Source organism: Rutilus rutilus, assembly GCF_951802725.1.
Source record: "Rutilus rutilus genome assembly, chromosome: 12".
Taxonomy (NCBI): domain Eukaryota; kingdom Metazoa; phylum Chordata; class Actinopteri; order Cypriniformes; family Leuciscidae; genus Rutilus; species Rutilus rutilus.
In genome coordinates this window covers 6,735,993-6,755,212 of record NC_140217.1, presented here as the reverse complement: position 1 = coordinate 6,755,212, position 19,220 = coordinate 6,735,993, and the positions used below count along the sequence as shown (strand labels likewise).

The window sequence follows — 19,220 nt, the reverse complement described above, 5'->3', positions numbered from 1 at the left end:
TAGATTTATAGTAACAAAGGCAATTTTTTATATCAGGAATTACATTTCCACTAGTAAAAATGTAAATTCCTGATAGGCTATCAACAATGATGTCTTCATTCACAGAAATATGAATTCTTGATATCAAGAATTTAATTTCAACTAGTATTCTTGATATCTAATTCTTGATATCTATTCTTTGATATAATTATTTACATGGTTACTAGTGCAAATGTCTTTTGTGGATATCAACGATTGAATTGCTACCAAGAAAAATGATCACTATAGTGACAATGTTAATTTCTGGTATCATGAATGTGATAGTTATTAAAGCCATTTTAGATATCTGAAATCTCCTAATTATTTATATCAGAAACATATTTTCAGATATCAGAAATAACAAATGTAATATTACATTTACAGATATAAATAATTAACATTTCAACTAGTGAAAATTGAGTTTTTGATATCAGGAATTTATAAGGGAAAAAAAAGATGATTTTTTACTAAGAATTGTATTTCTGATATGTGAACTTGGAATTTCAACTAAGAATATTAACTTGTGATATCAGCGATTGAATTTGAATGGCAGCCTTCTATGGTGACATTTAACTATGACAATACAATTACAGATATCTAATAATTTTTACTAGTTGAAATTAAATTCTTGATATCAAAAATTCATATTTCTGTGAGTGATGATGTCATTGTTGATAGCTTATCAAGAATTAGAAATGTAATTAGAAAAGTGGAAATGTAATTCCTGATATCAAAAAATTGCCATTGTTACTAGTAGAAATCGAATTCCTGATATCAAGAATAAGCATGTGAAAATTGTATTGTTCATATCACAAATCCATATCCTGGGAATGAATAAAAGTCAAAATGGCTTGCCATACTGATCCAAGAACAATATGACTGTGGCGCCATCTTCTGTTTGCCTCAGGCTGTTCACACTGACTGCATTGCGCTGTCTGTCCCAATTAAAATCTCAATTCACCATGGTGCCTGCCTCGCTTACTACCTCAAAAATTACTGTAGCTAATACCTGCCAGTCCCACAGTGTGCGAACTGAAAAACCTACTCAAGCGCTCTGTGGGGAATATGTTGAGTAGAAAACCAATAACAGACAGTTATTGTCAGATTTATATATTACTCATTTTTGGGAACTTTGCATTTGTTTCAGTTTATGAATAGAATTGACTGTTTACTGGCAATTGGTCTGACTCTGAGGACCATATAACTGGTCATTTTTTTTATAGCTGTCAACCTAAGCATTTCAGCACCAGATCAAAACAACAGACCTGTTAGGACATAACGTTCCTGTCCCTTTAAAAGCTGTCCTTGAATAGAGTATTACTTTTAAAAGTATAAAGTTTACAAAAACAAAAAATCTATATCAGACCGACAGCTGAAATGTTATCATGCACCACTCAAAAATTAAAGATGAAAAAAAGTTATAAACTCAAGAAGTTATAAACTCTTAACAACCTCAAACCTCTGCTATTATTTTGTCTCATCAATTTTTGAGGAGTTTTAGAAGATTACAAATGTCACAGCAGATAGGTTGAGCTGCTGGAAGGTTGGGAGTGAATTCCTAAATCATCTAGGTCACCCTGCAGGGCTGCCAACTATCACGCATTGAGTGTGAGACTCACGCAGTTGACACTTTTCACACGCTCTCACGCCACACATCCATTTTCTCACGCACAGAAAAATCGCGAAGCAAAGACACGGAGACCGACAGACTAGCCAGAGCAGGTTACTTATGATATAAAAAAATCTCAGCTCTCAGATTCTGTCAATTTTATTACGAAATTCAAACACTAAATACCGTTTTGGCGCTTGTAAATGTAGGCTACGTGACAGATCCCTAGCAGCACGTGAACGATCATCTCTACTAGCTAATAGTAAATAAACACGAATGAACAACGTTGAAAGATAAAGTACAACTTACCGAAATGTATTTTCCTCATACATAATACCGATCAATCAGTGTTTTTCAACCGCGGAAAGGGTCAACAGCTGGAGAACAATTATGTCACATAACATTTACCTCAGGAAATCCATTTAATGAATATAGGCTAGCACCTTAGTTAAAGTTAAGCTAGAAAAAGGAGCTATAGAGAGTATTTTGCTAAATATGTGTAGGCTACTATTACATATTTATTATATTTGTACTTATATATCATTAAATAAGGTTGTTATTATAATAAAAAAACGCATTATATTTAATTTGAGTTATTTTTTATCTTAAATATTACTATAGGGCTCAGCATTACTATATGTTTACAGCATTAGGTGAGTTTTTTTTTTTTTCTTGAGAAAAATGTATGCCTATCTTGTGTAGGTCTGATTGAGTCAATATTGAATCAAATCACAAGATCTGAACTTTATTGTGAAATTTGTGTCAAGCAATAATAAAAAAAAACATAGCTTACCAGAAATTGTACCATGTAAACATTGTAACATGTTGTCACTAAACCTAATACAATTCTGTTTAGTTACTAAAATGTTTTGACAATCACAGTACACTTATTGTGATGCAAGACATTTTTTTTACATCCCCAATCTAATACTTTTACAACTTTTTACTGAAGGTAAACGTCGCCGTAATCTTTACTGACATTGTCCGTGATGATTACTGAGATGGCACATTCGAACGGGACTAAAATCACAGAGAAGCTCTGGTAATTATTACTTTACCCCACCTCTCCATGTTAAACTAGTCCCGTCCGAATAACGCTCAATTACTGAGGAAACACTGAGAGATACATACAAGCACTAAATGTTCAGATATCCCTGAAGACAAACAACCCAAGTGTTTTCTGTATGTGAACCTTGATCATTTCGACAATAATCAGGTGGGTTTTTAATGCAACCACAGGGTAATATTGTGCACGATTCTCCCATTTGAGTTTATATAGCGATTAATTCAAGATCGCTTAGACTGGAACACACTAGGCTACACAATTTTTAAAATCTGAACAGAGACCAGAGACCATGGCTCTCATTTTGGTAGGACCGAAGAGGGATTTGAAAGTTCCTCTTATTGTTTCATATATGGGGGAATTTCCAGCTGAACAGAAGAGATGGATGAACAGATAGTTGTCTTGGATGGACGGATTTGCTGAAAGAAGAGGAATAACTGTTGTTGAATCATTCGCCCAACCGATTGGCTTAAAAAGGATTGAAGCACCACTACTGTTTCTCAGAGACCGTTGTGGCTTCGTTTAGAACTACTTTAATTGGTTAAACAAAACTAGACAAAGTAACTTGTAATAGGCTACTGTGTCTAAAATGGAAGTAATTCAATAGAAATTTCTTGTTTAATGAACTAATACTGCCGATCATATCAGAGCAGCCAGAGAGTTCATGGCTCTCACTCAAGTTGATACTGGAGGGAATTTGAACCCGAGTTCCTCTTATCTTGTTTCACATGAGGAAAATCCAGCTGATCAGGTAAGGCAGGTGAACAGATAATTGTCTTGGATGAAACGAGGGAATAACTGACTTCATTTATTATGCAAATCAAACTCCATTTAAAGACACCACTCAGAACCACTAATGCACTTATTATGTTTGCTGTGGTATTAATTACCCATTTTAGACATTGTGTTGATGGCTTTAGAGTCTCAAGAATCCACATACAGTTTTTTCACTTTTTGCTGTTCATGTCAAAGTGATGCGTCATGATGCTTCCAGCAGAAAAAGATAAAAATAAGACTAATTCTTCAGAGAGTTGGAAACACAAGCTTAAGTGAAGATCATTGTAATAAAACTGTTCATTTCCCCTCAGTTTACATAGACGAGACCGATGTCTTATAAAATGTTATTGGGCCGTGTCTCTACTTGAGGGTAAGACTCATAGTTTATCAGGACTGAGTCATTTGGGATGGACAAAGACATTTCTCATTTCTGACAGCAGTGGACGCTCCACAACGCTACACCTTCTCTTCTCTACCTCAGGTCACTCGCTACACTCATACACGGAGGAATGCTGCTCAAAAACAGCCTCAAAGTCACAAAGCTCGGCCGCTTCCTCTTCCTTTGAGTCGACTCAGAATGCAGAGGAGCGATATTACCAGGCACCTTTTGACTCCATGGCTGGGTTGGTTTTGACAGTGGTTTCTGAATTTAATCACCAAAGTCTAACCTCCCAAACTGACCAGCCATCTGGGTGAAAACAGCACTGGATCTGGAGCGGCCTGATCTCAAAGTCATCATTCGTGTCGTGTGTGTGAGGACGTGCGAGCGAGTGTCAGCACTGATATGATCTTAACTGATCTGGATAATATTTCTTTCATCAGTGCTGTGAGGCAGAGAGGGTTATTCAGTGTCCGTCTGCACATCTTGTTTTATTTCATATACGCTGATTTGTCATGGGACATTTTTAGACTGTTGCTTACATTCATCTTAATGAAATATCGACTGCCGTTGTCACATGGATATTAAAAACTCCATCCGCATCATAATTCATTCTAAGATATGAAGGATGAAAGTTTCCATTTATACAGTGATGCCTTTAAGAACAGTTTAAGTAATATTTACTGAGGAAAATGAAAAGGTTTCTGTTGATGTTAGACATGTTTACCGCTTCTGTTCATATTTCTTCTTTTCTTGTTTGACGTCTTACTTGCTTAAAGGGGTGATATAATGCCCTTTTCACAAGATGTAAAATAAGTCTTTGATATCCCCACAGTGTGTATGTGAGGTTTTAGCTCAAAATACCCCACAGATATTTTTATATAGCATGTTAAAATGGTAAATTTTTGAGGGTGAGAAAAAATGCATCGTTTTGTGTCTGGATGCAAATGAGCTGCTGCTCCTCGCACAGGGGGCGGAGCTACATCAGTTTTCACTCACACAGACATGCACTGAAAATTTCTAAAACTTTTAGTCTTTTATGTTCAAACCGGATTCAGACAATGATGGAGAGAGAGACTCAATAAGAAGTGACAACATGTAGACAACATTTCTGAATGGTTAGTTGGTGAATTTATGTAGCTTATGTGTAGTTATCTTATCGTCATTGATTAGCATATTCTGTCTTGATAATCTATCAATCGTGTTCTGGGGCGCAGCTTATGTAAATTTTAGGGTTTGTGATGTCGCTAACCCGGGAGAAATGTCGTGTAGTCCCTACCAGCCATTTGTTGTAGTTCTTAAAAAGCGATTTCTTTAAAAGCAAATATCTTCCTTTGCTTTGAGCTTTGAGCGTTAACTTTGCAGATGTTGTTTATGCTCAAACAGCCACATTACACACTAACTAAAGTTAAATAAGTGAAATCATAATCAACCACCCCTTTAAGTCACTCTTAATAAGACACACGTTGCATATTGTGTGTGTGTGAGTGAGTGTGTGTGTCAGAACACAGGTGAACTGTCCAACACGATCTCATGAAAGTGCGTAGGCACGAATGATATTTCTCGTATCATTTATACGCCAAAACGAGTTTTTGCGTTCAAATGATACGCACTGTAAACCCCTTGGGTAGGATTAGGGATGAGGAGGGCGTGCATATTACACGCCATAAAGTATCACGAAAACTGCGTATCATATGTACGCAAAAACTAATTTTGGACGTATAAATGATACGAGAAATATAATTCGTGCTATAGATACGCACTTTATGTGGTTACTGAAGCATTTCTTTCCTCCAAATGAAGCTTCTTTATGGGGCGCCGTTTGTAAAGCGGCTCACACTGAAAATAACAGCAACATTTTGTCACATTTAGCTTCAAAAAATGTTTAAAAAACTGGTATGAATTTTTTACGGTCACTTTTTTAGCACATTTACAAGAATATTGTCAACTTAGATATATTTTAAGTAGTTAAATCTAAATCTAAATGTTACATCTAAATGTTAAATCTAAATCTAAATGTTAAATCTAAATATTAAATCTAAATCTAAATGTTAAATCTAAATATTAAATCTAAATCTAAATGTTAAATCTAAATGTTAAATCTAAATCTAAATCTAAATGCTAAATCTAAATATTAAATGTTAAATGTTAAATCTAAATGCTAAATCTAAATATTAAATCTAAATCTAAATCTAAATCTAAATGTTAAATCTAAATCTAAATGTTAAATCTAAATATTAAATCTAAATGTTAAATCTAAATGTTAAATCTAAATATTAAATGTTAAATGTTAAATCTAAATGCTAAATCTAAATGTTACATCTAAATATTAAATCTAAATCTAAATCTAAATCTAAATGTTAAATCTAAATCTAAATGTTAAATCTAAATATTAAATCTAAATGTTAAATCTAAATGTTAAATCTAAATATTAAATGTTAAATGTTAAATCTAAATGCTAAATCTAAATCTAAATGTTAAATCTAAATCTAAATGTTAAATCTAAATATTAAATCTAAATCTAAATGTTAAATCTAAATGTTAAATCTAAATGTTGAATCTAAATCTAAATCTAAATGTTGAATCTAAATGTTTCGGGTGAAACTAAATATTTAACTAATATGCAAATTCAAAATGCCGGTAACCGGATTTAGATTCAACATTTAGATTTAGATTTAACATTTAGATTTAACATTTAGATTTAACATTTAGATTCAACATTTAGATTTAGATTTAACATTTAGATTTAGCATTTAGATTTAGATTTAACATTTAGATTTAACATTCAGATTTAGATTTAACATTTAGATGTAACATTTAGATTTAGATTTAACATTTAGATTTAACATTTAGATTTGGATTTAGATTTAACATTTACATTTATATTTAACATTTAGATTTAACATTTAGATTTAGATTTAACATTTAGATTTAGATTTAACATTTACATTTAGATTTAACATTTAGATTTAGATTTAACATTTAGATTTAGATTTAATATTTAGATTTAACATTTAGATTTAGATTTAACATTTAGATTTAACATTTAGATTTAGATTTAGCATTTAGATTTAACATTTAACATTTAGATTTAACTATTTAAAATATCTCTAAGTTGACAAATATTGTTGTAAATGTGCTAAAAAGTGACTGTTTAAAAAACTGGTATACATTTTTGACGTTGTTTGAAGCTAAATGTGACAAAATGTTGCTGTTATTTTCAGCGTGAGCCGCTTTACAAACGGCGCCCCATACTTCTTCACTGCTTTTTCCCCCCAAATAAACTGTTATATACAGCGAATGTGTGTTTAGTTAAGATGACAAGAAGACATGCAGAAACAAAGTTGAGGGTCCCACTCCGGCCATGGTAGTAACTACAACTACTTCTACTGTGGTATTTTGTATTTATAGTACAGTAACACCAAACCTTACCATGCTTTTACCAAAGTTACAGAAGTTTTACTGTGGTATTTTGTAGTTATAGCACAGTAACCATAACCCTTACCGTGCTTTTACCACAGTTACTGTAGTAACCTTGTTATGTATAGTAAAAGCACAGCTACCATAATATTTACCATGCTTTTTATACATTTTATGTAAAATCCAAAAATTATAATGTAATTCATTATTTTTTTCTGTGTTGCAGTTACTTTACATTCATCACATACTCCTTCATGTTATGGCAAGCCGTTTTAACATTTAATCCTTAAAACCTACTAGTATCTTTTTTCATGCTACTAGTACTTATTTTTTAGATACTAATATCTATTCCATTAAGTACAAGTGCTTATTATTTAGGTACTAGTGCCTAGTCTTTAGATACTAGTACCTTTTTAAAAGATACTAGTAGTTATTCATTAGATAGTTCTTATTTTTTAGAGACTGGTACTCATTCATTAGATACTAGTACCTATTAAATAGACACTACTTATTAATTAGATTCTAGTGCCTATTAAATTGGTATACTAGTACTTATTTATTAGATAGTACTCTTTAGTTATTAGTCCTTATTCATTAGATACTAGAACCTATTTATTAGATACTAAAGTATTTATTCCAAATGTTACTAAGATTTTTAATTTAACTCTACAGTGGTCGTTCTGACTAGTCATAACATAAGATGAGTAAAAAAACAGTTTTGACTAGTAAGATAAGAAATGTTACTACAATTAAAAAATATACTAGTGTCTCATAAATAAGTACTAGTACCTAACAAATAACTACTATAGTATCTATTAAATAGGTACTAGTATCGAATGAAAAATAATTATATACAATAAATAAGCACTAGGGTTGTGCATTAGCATGCATTAGGCACAAATAGCATTAGGGTTGTGATGCCACGCCCCCCACCCTGTCAGACCAGCCCAGTCTCACGGCAGTTCGTGAAATGGTCACGTAATTTAATCTATTGATTCATGTACAGTACACGGACACGTTTATCTTTTTTTTCCTTTTCGTGATGGTCAGCACAATTCCGTAGCATTAAGAGCGACTACGGTAGCGAGTAGTATGAAAGGCCGAAAATCCGGTTGGTTGGGGTGGTGGATGGGTCAAACAACACAGGACTTTCACCCAGGAGACCAGGGATCGCGTCCTGTGTGTCAAGTTTCCTAAACCCAACCGTCCCGTTCTTTTTCTCCTAAACCCAACCGTCCCGTTGTTGTCCTGCGTGTCATGGAAATGTAAGCCCACCCACAACCTTTTTCCGTGGGCCCATCACGGAATTTTCGGAATCGTGCTACTTCAGTTTTTAAGTAGAAAAAAATATTTATGTAAAGAGATATAGTAAAATAAAAAGTGCATTAAATATTAAAACAGCTTGCCATAGTAATGTTTAACTTGAAGCTGTTACCAGGGAGGCTGAACAAATTCTACAAACAATTTCGATTCGATTTTTATTACATTTAATTACTTTTTTATTCAAATCAATTTGCTTTAATTAATGTATCCTGTTTTTATCTGTTAATAGATTTCCAAGTCACTGCTTTCAATCACTTTTAGCAATTAGTACACGGGTCCCAGAAAACAATATATAACCAATATAAACCAACCCTTATTTATAACTGCCAATTTTGAGTCTCTTCTGTGTTTTACATACATTTTTTACCTTATCCTTTTAGGTTTAAATTCTAGTGTCATGTTGATATTCTACAGTATATTGTATTATAGGCTGTTTTGTGTTGTAAGACTGTTGAATGTACATGGGTGGACATTTTATTGTGTGTTTATATGTACAGTAATGGCAAGAGGCTGTGTGAATATATGTTGAGGATGTTATGTGCTTATTTGTAATGGCAAACTTGTTGCCCATGACAAATTTCTTAATGAAATTAATCAGGTTTCCTTATTCCTCTCCCTCAGTCTTCCTGTTCTAATTTAAATACTGCCTTGTGTCGCATTTGGTTTTGAGTTTTGTTCATGTTCTTGTTTTCATGTCTTATTTTATAATTCTCATTCTTTGTTTAGTTGGTATTTTGTTCATGTTTGAATTTAAATAAAACTGCAGTTTGGTTAGTCTACACTCACTTCCAGTGGTTTGTTACATTATGTTTTAATGCTTGTATTTTGTCACCCTCCCTTATTAAAATAATTACATGCTAGTGATGGGCAGATTGAGGCTTCGTGGAAAACTGAAACAGTTGAAGCAAATGTGTCGTATTGTGTCGAGGCTTCGAAACAGTCCGACACCCGTCTCCTCTGTGACCCCTAGTGGTCAGAACAGTGTAAATGCAATACAAACAAAAAATGCAAACATGCATTAAAACACCTTTTACAAATCTATTTCAGATGTTTTCATTGAAAGTAATGCAATTACTTCTCTTTCAAATACAATTACTTCTCTTTCAAATGCAATTATCTAATACGATTATAAAGTGTCTATATGTTCTTTTATCAAGTCAAGTCACCTTTATTTATATAGCACTTTTTACAATACAGATTGTATCAAAGGAGCTTCACATTGATAACATGAAAATAATACAACAAAGTTTGTTTCTAGAAGAAAATTGTGTCATCGCTCACATTAAGTGAGGCAGATCAATAATATTGTTGAATATTAAATGTCCCCAACTAAGCAAGCCAAAAGCCAAGGCAACAGTGGCAAGGAACCAAAACTCCATCAGGTGGCAGAATGGAGAAAAAAATCTTGGGAGAAACCAGGCTCAGTCAGGGGGGCCAGTTCTCCTCTGGCCAATGAATGAACAGTGTATGATCATGATTCAGGCAGCATTATAGGTCAGACGTCAGACTGGATCAGAACATTCAGAATATTTATCCAGTTCCATCTGGTTGGAAGCCGGAGTCATCACGCCGGTATGCAGACGAGTTTGTTGAGGATCAGTGCCGATGGCAGTTGTGTCGATGAGGCCTTTACAAGGGTGATGAGGCTGGCACCTCATACCCCTTTTCCACCAAGGCAGAGCTGGTGCTGGTTCGGAGCCAGAGCCTAGTTTCAAATCGGTTCTTTGTTTTTCCACCGCCAAAGCACCAGCTCCGAACCAGTAAAACTGGTTCTTAATGTGGCACGATGGTGAGGCGGAGAGCAAGATTAGAACTAAGATAAGCAAAAGCTCACGTGAAGATACTCAAAGTCTTAACTGTAGCCAACTACGCCACCTAGGGACTTTCACCCCAAGATATACTAGTACTCAGAAAATCTAAACCCCAGGTTCGTTCTTTCCAGAGAGGACTGAGACAGTTCTGCCAATTAAAACAATTTTTGTTTTATTGCACATGACAGTCACTAACAAGTACCTTCAATACATTTACCTTTTACATTACCAACACATACAAGAAAAAGGTACTTAAAATAAAATAAAATAAAAATAAAGATTTAAACATTACGGGCAGCACTTGGGTCGTCAAAAGACACTAACAGGGAAAGAGAATCCTGCCCCACCCCAAACAGTAATCGCTCACTACAACCAACCACTCACACTGGTGTTGCACACTAGAAAGGGAATAAGAAACTCACACTCAAGTGTTAAACACAATACCCCCAAAAAGAGAGGTGGGCAAAGTACCCTTTCTACCATTGGCCACAGGAGACCCGAGCGCTTACATTAATTACAAATTATATAAACAAAGAAAGGAAATCAAAATCATACAGATTATAACAATTACTAATAAAAGAAAATACCACAAAACAAAGACATTAATGAAAATAAAACAACATTCAAAATAGAAACAAAACAGCAGCGTAATCCAGGGCCGTGCGTCTTGCCATTAAAGATAAGCTTACACCGCTCAGAGCTGGAAGCAAGCCTGTTATGCACGTTCCTTCCAACCTGCACGCACACACAGCAGTGAAATTAACTTTTTTTTATAAACATGAAACGATCCACCAGAAAAGAGATCATACTCACTGCGTTTTCAATGATTCTAACACGACTGTACAGGTTCTCGCTGCACTCAAATTGTGTAGTGACTGCAGGACACAAACTTTAAAATTACACACTAATATTATAAAATCACATTCCATATTCCGCTCATTCACATACCTGATCACGCAAGGAGCAGACTAAATGCCCCGAACCACACGACTCCACTAGGAACAGGCAACCAGGATGCAAAAAGTAACATCCCCAGCCATTTGAATGCTGCATTTTTATTTAGAGTGCAATCATGGTAATTAGTCACCAGACGGTTACCTGACACCACTAAATTCACTGGGCAGATAATTCAGTTCTCCACCAGGGGGAGAAACAAAGAGAAATTCCCAATCTGCTACATTAAGTAGCACCAAATCATTGCAGGGTCTAGAACGGAGCCAAGAAAGAACCGCTTGCGTCAGAGGCTGGGGGCGGGGTTACCGTGACCAACAAGACTGAAGAGAAACTTGTGACCGCCATTTTCAAATAGCAGCTAATCGAGCTAACAGCAGCTAAACACGATGGACGCGATCTAAAATATAAATCTAAGGCTAAAGTCGGCATTTTATTGTTAAAAATAAATGTTATGTACATGCCGTTACTCTCGCTTGTAATCTCCGTCTGTACAAATAATGGCGAGCCGCGCGAACACGTTGGATCCGCGTGTTTGGATGCCGATGTAGGTCCGCAAAGCCATGAACATCAATAGCAAAGCAACGTGCGCCATTGTTGATATTGTGTTTGTGTTTGGCGCCGCCGCGCTAACGTTGCCGAGAAAGATGAGACGTAGCTGTGACGTAAGACCTGGCTCTGCGTTGGCTCTTAAGCCTGTGGAAAAGAAAACCGGTTCTTCAGTCGAACCAACTCCGAACCGGCACTAGCTCTAGCTCCGAACCAGCACCTGGTTCTTGTTGGTGGAAAAGGGGTATCAGAGATGCGTTGTGGATGGGTCCAGGGCAGGCGCAGGTTCACCATCTGATCTGGATACAGCCCGGATCCAGCTGACTTCAGTAAATCTCGGAATAAACAGAAAGACTAACATTAGCGTAGATACCATTCTTCTTATGATGTAACGAGTACATCAGGTGTTATAGGAAGTGTCCCTGGTTCTGGCTGACCTTATCTATGCAGCCTAATAACTGATTTGAATAATAGAAATGTATAATGTTCTATATGAATGCCAGGTAAAAGAGATGCATTTTTAGTCTATTTTAAACTGACAGAGTGTGTCTGTTTCCCAGACAATGTTAGGAAGACTGTTCCAGAGTATAGGTGGTAAATAGGAAAAGGATCTACCGCCTGCAGTTGATTTTGATATTCTAGGTATTATCAACTGGCCAGAATTTTGAGATCGCAGTAGACGTGAAGGACTATAATGGGTTAAGTGCTCGCTCAAGTACATGCATGTACTTGAACAGCAACGGTCCTAGTACTGAGCCTTGTGGTACTCCATACTGAACTTATCGAATGTGATCGATATGACATCTCTTCATTTACTGCATTTATCTCTTGAGCATCATGGTTTCAGCTGGCGCTGCGTGTTCAGCTCCTCCAGCATCCACATGGAGTCCTTCATGGTCCAGAGTGAAGCAGAGCATCACGAAATGCCTGATGTTCAAGCCATCCTTCAAAATATTTTGGTTTGCAGTAACAGCAAAAAAAAAAAAAAAAGGGTCGGTAGGTAGGTCTATATTTTTTTTTTCAAGATTCAATGTAAAAAAAAAAAGTAACATTTTGGTCATGGTGATTATGTAGGTATGAATTTAAACAAATTTGCATACCGTTACGTCAGTGACAGCATTTCCAGAAGTTTTCCAGAAGTGCCAAGTTAAAGCAACAACATGGAACTTTTCCTCTGCGGTCGCCCTACAGGTTGGAAGCGGAATTGTCCATTACCGCTGTCGTAAAATGATTTACGGTTACTGTCAACGCATTCTTATCCCCAAATCGTCACTTTCAAACATTCTTCAATATCCGACGCACAAAGCACCCTTAGCGTCAATATGAAACGCTTCGGTTATGGGCAGGTTTAGGTCTGTGGTCGGGTTATGCGTCTCATATGGACGCTAAAGGGTGCTTTGTGCGTCAGATATTGAAGAAATTTTGAAAGCGTCAGTATATGACGACTTGGGATGAGAACGGGCTGTTACTGTATATGAAGCATGCAGGTTTTTTTCATATGGGCAATGATAATATTATTAATCTTCCTCCTTTCATAATTTATACATGTTTAGTAGACTAAACATTTTAACTCAAACATTTGCGATTTGCATGTCGATTGCAATGCTCAAATCTGAACGAGAATGATAGCAATAGCATCCTAACCATCTAAAACTAGCATGTTAGTGTTTACTAGCTACCAGATTGATAATTCGCACATCTACTAACGTTAGCTGATTCATGAAGATAAATGGAGGACCAGATAGTTTCCGTAACGTAGCCAGGCAGACAACAGATTAGAAAAACTAAAGATAGTATGCAAGCAATTTACTTACTAGTTCAACAGCATGACGGCCAAGTCAGCATCGGTCTGACGATAAGCTCACGCCAGCGAGCAAACGCTCGACCAATATTGATCCTCGTCCTGCCTTTCAGTTTATCACTCTCCCTTTTCCTCTTCCGACTCTACTCCGACAAAACCTTGGACTTCTTACGTTTCGCTGCTGCTTCAGCCATGACAAAACACACGCACGAAAACAAACGCGCTGGTTGGCCTGTCACGGCCGAATTTGAGGAAGTGATTGGCGAAGTGACGTATGCCGTAAAGCAGTCGAATTTTGTAGTTCTTTTTGAGCTCTGGTTACTACCCGCACCCCGAAGTTACATAGTGCCAGTAAAAGCGATACAGACCCCGTCAGGCTCTGGCAGACGTGTCATTCAACCTATTGTAAGTCGATTTACCATCACAAGGGTCTTGGAAATATATTATGAAGGTTGAAAAACTACATGTTGTTACTTTAAAGCAGTGTCGAGAGAAAAAAGAGAGATTTTGAGAAGATTTTTTTTTTTTTTTTATTAAATAACATTTGAAAAACCTGTATAAACTGAACACCAAAGAACAATATTAACTATTGAGCGGTGGTGGCGCGTTCATGTAACATGTAAGGGTGGCACTGCCAATAATGCACCTAAAAGCTGTCACAAAGAACCGGCAAAAGCAATGATCATGAATATGTCAAATATAGCAAGACAAGGAGACATTTCACTTGTTTATTATAAACAAGTGTTTTCTGTGTCAGTGTCGGCTGCAGAGATGAAGTTGCCGATGCCGACTCGCGATCTCGCCAGAGACAAATGCACAGTTCATACGGATTACATAAGCAAAAAGCAGTCTGTTTTCTTTCGTTTTGAATTGTTTTGTTTAAAAGTACACATTTCAAGCTTTCTATAGATATATTTCTCAGGTCTGTGAGGCAAGTAGCTTACGCTGAGTTTCGGTTAATTTATGAGATGAGCTCCAGTTCACGCGCCAGCGCCTCCGTGTCCTGATTATATTGCCTGCTATATTTACTTCTTACTTATTAAATCCAGGCAATTGGTTGATGAAACATTGATTAAAATTAAGATTAATACAAAACGAAATTCACTTTAAAGAAAGGCTTTAAATCAAAATCAGTCTCATGCTTTTCACTCTTCATATAATCAACATAGATGAAAACATTTTTTACTTTATTTAAACATAAAAATGAAACTAAATCGTTTTCTTTAATGACAAAGCTACAACAAAGGCCTATTAGCCTACAGTACAGAGAAATTTAATGTCGGAGCGGCATTTGAGCGAACGCCGTCTTACCGGTGAGCATGTGGGGGGAGAGGTATACGATTTTCGAACAATCATCGAATATTATTTTGCTTGATATGCCAATCCTAAATATTTGGTGTTTTAAATGCCTGTTTGAGTTCTGTGAAAGGTTTAAAGCAGTCTTTTAGTGCCGCTTTCAGAGCACTCACATCCGTAACGGAGAACTGTCACGTCCGTAACATTGTTTTTTCCTCATAAATGCGAACACGAAAAATAAAATAAAATTTATATTTTATGTTCTGTGGAGAGCCAACCCTTCTTCATCCGGTGGGTAGTATTACTTTTGATTTGCGCAGTGTAATTCATAGAATTACAAACAAATATTTTGCCACCTAAAAGTGGCTTTTTTGTGTCACGTCCGTAACGCATGTGTATTTCCCTCATATTAAATATAAAACGTATGTGTAGACTGATATTTTTCTAATGTCTGGACTCCTTTATTAAAATGCTACAATGTGAAGAAAATCCAGCAAAACGCGCGGGCGCGTTTGCCGACCTCAGAGGGTTAAGGGAGTATGGATATATAAACAGACGTTTCAATATATTGGTATTAAATGCATTTTCGGAGAATTTATATTTCAAGTTTTGACTGCAAATGTCACGTCCATAACGCTGGAATTGCCCAATAGTAATTTAAAGATGTGGTAGCATTGGATCTGGACGGGAAGGATAACTCTAGGAGTTGGAAGGGGTGTGTCGCGATTCTGCCTTCTCACACCGCGACACAGGTTCGTGGATCTGAGTTTTGCGATTTTGGTTTCATATCGCATATCGTTACAGCCCTAACAATCATAGATGACGCGATGATTTTTTTTATTTAAAAGAAAGAACGTAGCCTACGTTTGTATGTTGGCCTAAGCAATTTATATTCACATTACTTACTAAAATATAATTAATATTGTTTTATTGCATTTGTATTAGTTGTTTGAAGAGTAAAAAAAAATCGGTCGGTCTTAACGCAAGTTTACAACCGGCAAGTCGGTCGGACTAAAAGGAAACATTTTTTATAATAATTGGGTCGGTCCTAAATTGACAGGCTCGGTCAGGTTACGGCAAACAAGAATATTTTTAAGGATGGACCCAGGTTACACTCGTCTTCACTGCAGGTGTCCAGCTGTCTCTGCCGTTCCTGTGCACTACACTTCAGCTCAGCCTATGTGAATAATTACAACCGATTGTCTACATTTATCCTGATAGAAAAATGCAATGAACATTCAGAGAGGTGTGATGTAATTAGCCACCTGTGCAGTGTAACCAGGGATGCTGGTCAATGTCCTGTAAGCTGGGACGGTCGTCCGCTGCTGCTCTAAGACACCATCTTATCAAATGACGGCAACCTGTTACATACAACACAGTACTTGACTTCAATAACACAACATGAACTTCTTGCTCTGGCCACAATTTCTGTCTCCTCTTTGTGAACAACTGAATGTTTGCTATCTCTTACCTGCAGACAGATGACTAGGGAAGCGCAGTCTGCGGACCCTCTTTGCGCTTCTGAAAGGTACAGAACCGCACAGGAGGTTGTAGAGCGTCACACCCAGTGACCAAACAGTAGCAGGTCCAGCACGATATCTGTGGGAATGAAACCACTCAGGAGGGGTGTATGAAGGAGTGCCTGAGAGACCCAAGAAGAGGAAGAGATCAGCTGAAAAGTTTCCAGTCCAAAACAGAGAGATGTCTCATCTATTAGATGATCACAAATATAACCACGTATAAGAACATCCACCTGCAAACGATTTGTACTCTGAGTCCTTCAGCAGATCTCCACAGCCAAAGTCCAGCAGCTTGATCTCTTGTGAATCGGTGCAAATGAGCAGGTTTTGTGGCTTTACGTCCCGGTGGAAAACCTTGCGGCTCTTGCAGTGTTTGAGAGCATTGATGAGCTGCACCAGCACTTTCTTGGCCTGGCTCTCATTCAGACAGCCATCATTCTCCTCACAGAATCTTTGCAGATCTTGGCAAGGATCTGGGCGTTCCAGGATCATGACGTAGCGGCTGGGATGGTCAAACCAGTCCACGAGCTGCAGGACATTGGGGCAGGCAGGAGCTGAATTGACCCGGGTCATCAATGCCACTTCCAGCGGCAGCAGACCCTGACCGTCCTGCAGTGGCAAAAGAGGACATGATATTCTTGAATTATCATTGGAGGGCTAAATGCAGATGCAAACCAATAAGACATCAAATAGCCACAACAGATTCAAAACTGAACTTACAATTTCTATCTCCTCGTGCTCCTCGTCTTTAGAGACATACTTGATAGCAACCTGCATACAGATAAACCACAGTAAATGACACCTGGTAATTCTGACAATAACCACATAGCTCTGTATAGATTACGAGCTATGCCACAGCATCATGAATAAGGGCTGTTGAATAAACGTCTTACTGGCAATCCATCAGAGCTGCGGATCCCGGCATACACAGAGCCAAATCCTCCTTTACCCAGCAATGGGCCCTTTATATACTCTTCTGCAACATAACAAGAAATATCTTCAAGTGAAAACATGTAACTAAAATTCTTAAAGAATGTTACTTAAGATCAATCAGTGGATGAAGATTTTCAGTGGAAATAATAATTCAGCAATGTTTTAAGAATAAGCCTGACCTTCACACGAGCGTTTGGCGGGTCTCTCGAATGAAGTGGTGGGATCTTCATTCCTCTTCCTTTGAGTCGACTCAGAATGCAGAGGAGCGATCTTACCAGACACCTTTTGACTACATGACTGGGTTGGCTTTGATTGTGGCTCCTGAACAGCCATCTGGGTGAAACCAGCACTGGATCTGAAGCGGCCTGAGGCTGAAAGAGCAGCAGCAGGTAAGAATCTATTTCACACAGTTTTACATTGTTCTTGTTATTTTTAACATCATTACTATAACACGGGTCTCTCTCTATGACCCAAAATGGCACATATTTCCCTTTTTTATACACTTTTATTTTATTTGATTGCAGAACACCATAACATAACATACCAATAATAAACATCTGAAAAATAAAACACTTTCACCAATGTAAGCCATAGGCTATATTGAAAAAAATAAAAAAATAAAAATAAAAGAAACCCTGCCAACCTTTGAAATAAAACAAATAAATGAAATAAAACTCAACTCAGAAATAATCACACACACAGACCAGCCACTGAAAACTGAGACCCACACAGAATTTGATCACTGGATTTACAGAAATCATTTCACTTTTAAGAAGTGTTTTCTCAACAGTGCAACATTTCATATCTAATCACCTCCGATGAACACATTTATTTGAATTATCACTCACTCAGTGTGTCATTTAACATGTATTACTGTCTTTGGAAGGCTTTTGTCTTTCAAACACATTAAAATTCATATTAACATGCAATGCAGGGATTCCCCAACTGTTTTGTCAGCTGAACCTCTTTGACCTAATATTTGAAGTTCCCCCTGAGGTGAAGTTAATAGGTTAGGTCAATAATAAAATAAAGTCAATAATAATAACAGTAATAAAAAATAAATTAAATCTTTAAGTAAAAACTGGTACTGGTACATTTTCAATAGCAAATCATGTAATTCAGCAATGTTTTAAGAATAAGCCTGACCTTCACAAGAGCGTTTGGCGGGTCTCTCGAATGAAGTGGTGGGATCTTCATCCTCAGAGCTCGGCCGCTTCCTCTTCCTTTGAGTCGACTCAGAATGCAGAGGAGCGATCTTGCCAGACACCTTTTGACTCCATGGCTGGGTTGGTTTCGACAGTGGTTTCTGAATGCGTTCACAAAAGTCTAACCTCTCAAACTCCTGAACAGCCATCTGGGTGAAACCAGCACTGGATCTGAAGCGGCGTGAGGCTGAAAGAGCAGCAGCAGTTAAGATTTTACATTTGTTCTTGTTAACATCATTACTATAACATAGGGCTCAAATGATTTCAGTTATTTCAAAGGTCGTTACAGCCTACAACAGCAAATGAACCAAAACCCAGAAAGACATGTGACCAAGAAAACAAATATGACAAAAAATAGGATAAAAATAACAAACAATTTGCATGTTTTTCCAATGAGATAATATTTTATTATATATGGAAAGCTTTCTTTCTCCCGCAATTTCTCGCACAAAGATGGCAATGTACACATGCATTGAAACTTGCAACTGTAAAGCTAAGTTACTTACATGACAATGACATTTCTCAGTGGCCACTGTTCTTGAAGCAGTTAAACGTACAGCTTCAC

At 36.8% G+C, this 19,220-nt stretch overlaps 1 protein-coding gene across 1 annotated transcript; it reads right to left on the bottom strand.

Moving 5' to 3' along the window:
* Positions 1 to 16,254: 16,254 nt before the first annotated feature.
* Positions 16,255 to 18,804, bottom strand: LOC311301274 (serine/threonine-protein kinase pim-1-like; the record flags this gene model as incomplete). The annotated part of the gene is made up of 7 exons (XM_084426240.1): positions 16,255 to 16,358; positions 16,469 to 16,639; positions 16,751 to 17,126; positions 17,238 to 17,288; positions 17,411 to 17,493; positions 17,630 to 17,821; positions 18,597 to 18,804. 7 exons carry the CDS (start codon positions 18,802 to 18,804, stop codon positions 16,255 to 16,257), a joined length of 1,185 nt encoding a protein of 394 aa, XP_084282366.1.
* Between the last annotated feature and the right edge of the window lie 416 nt (positions 18,805 to 19,220).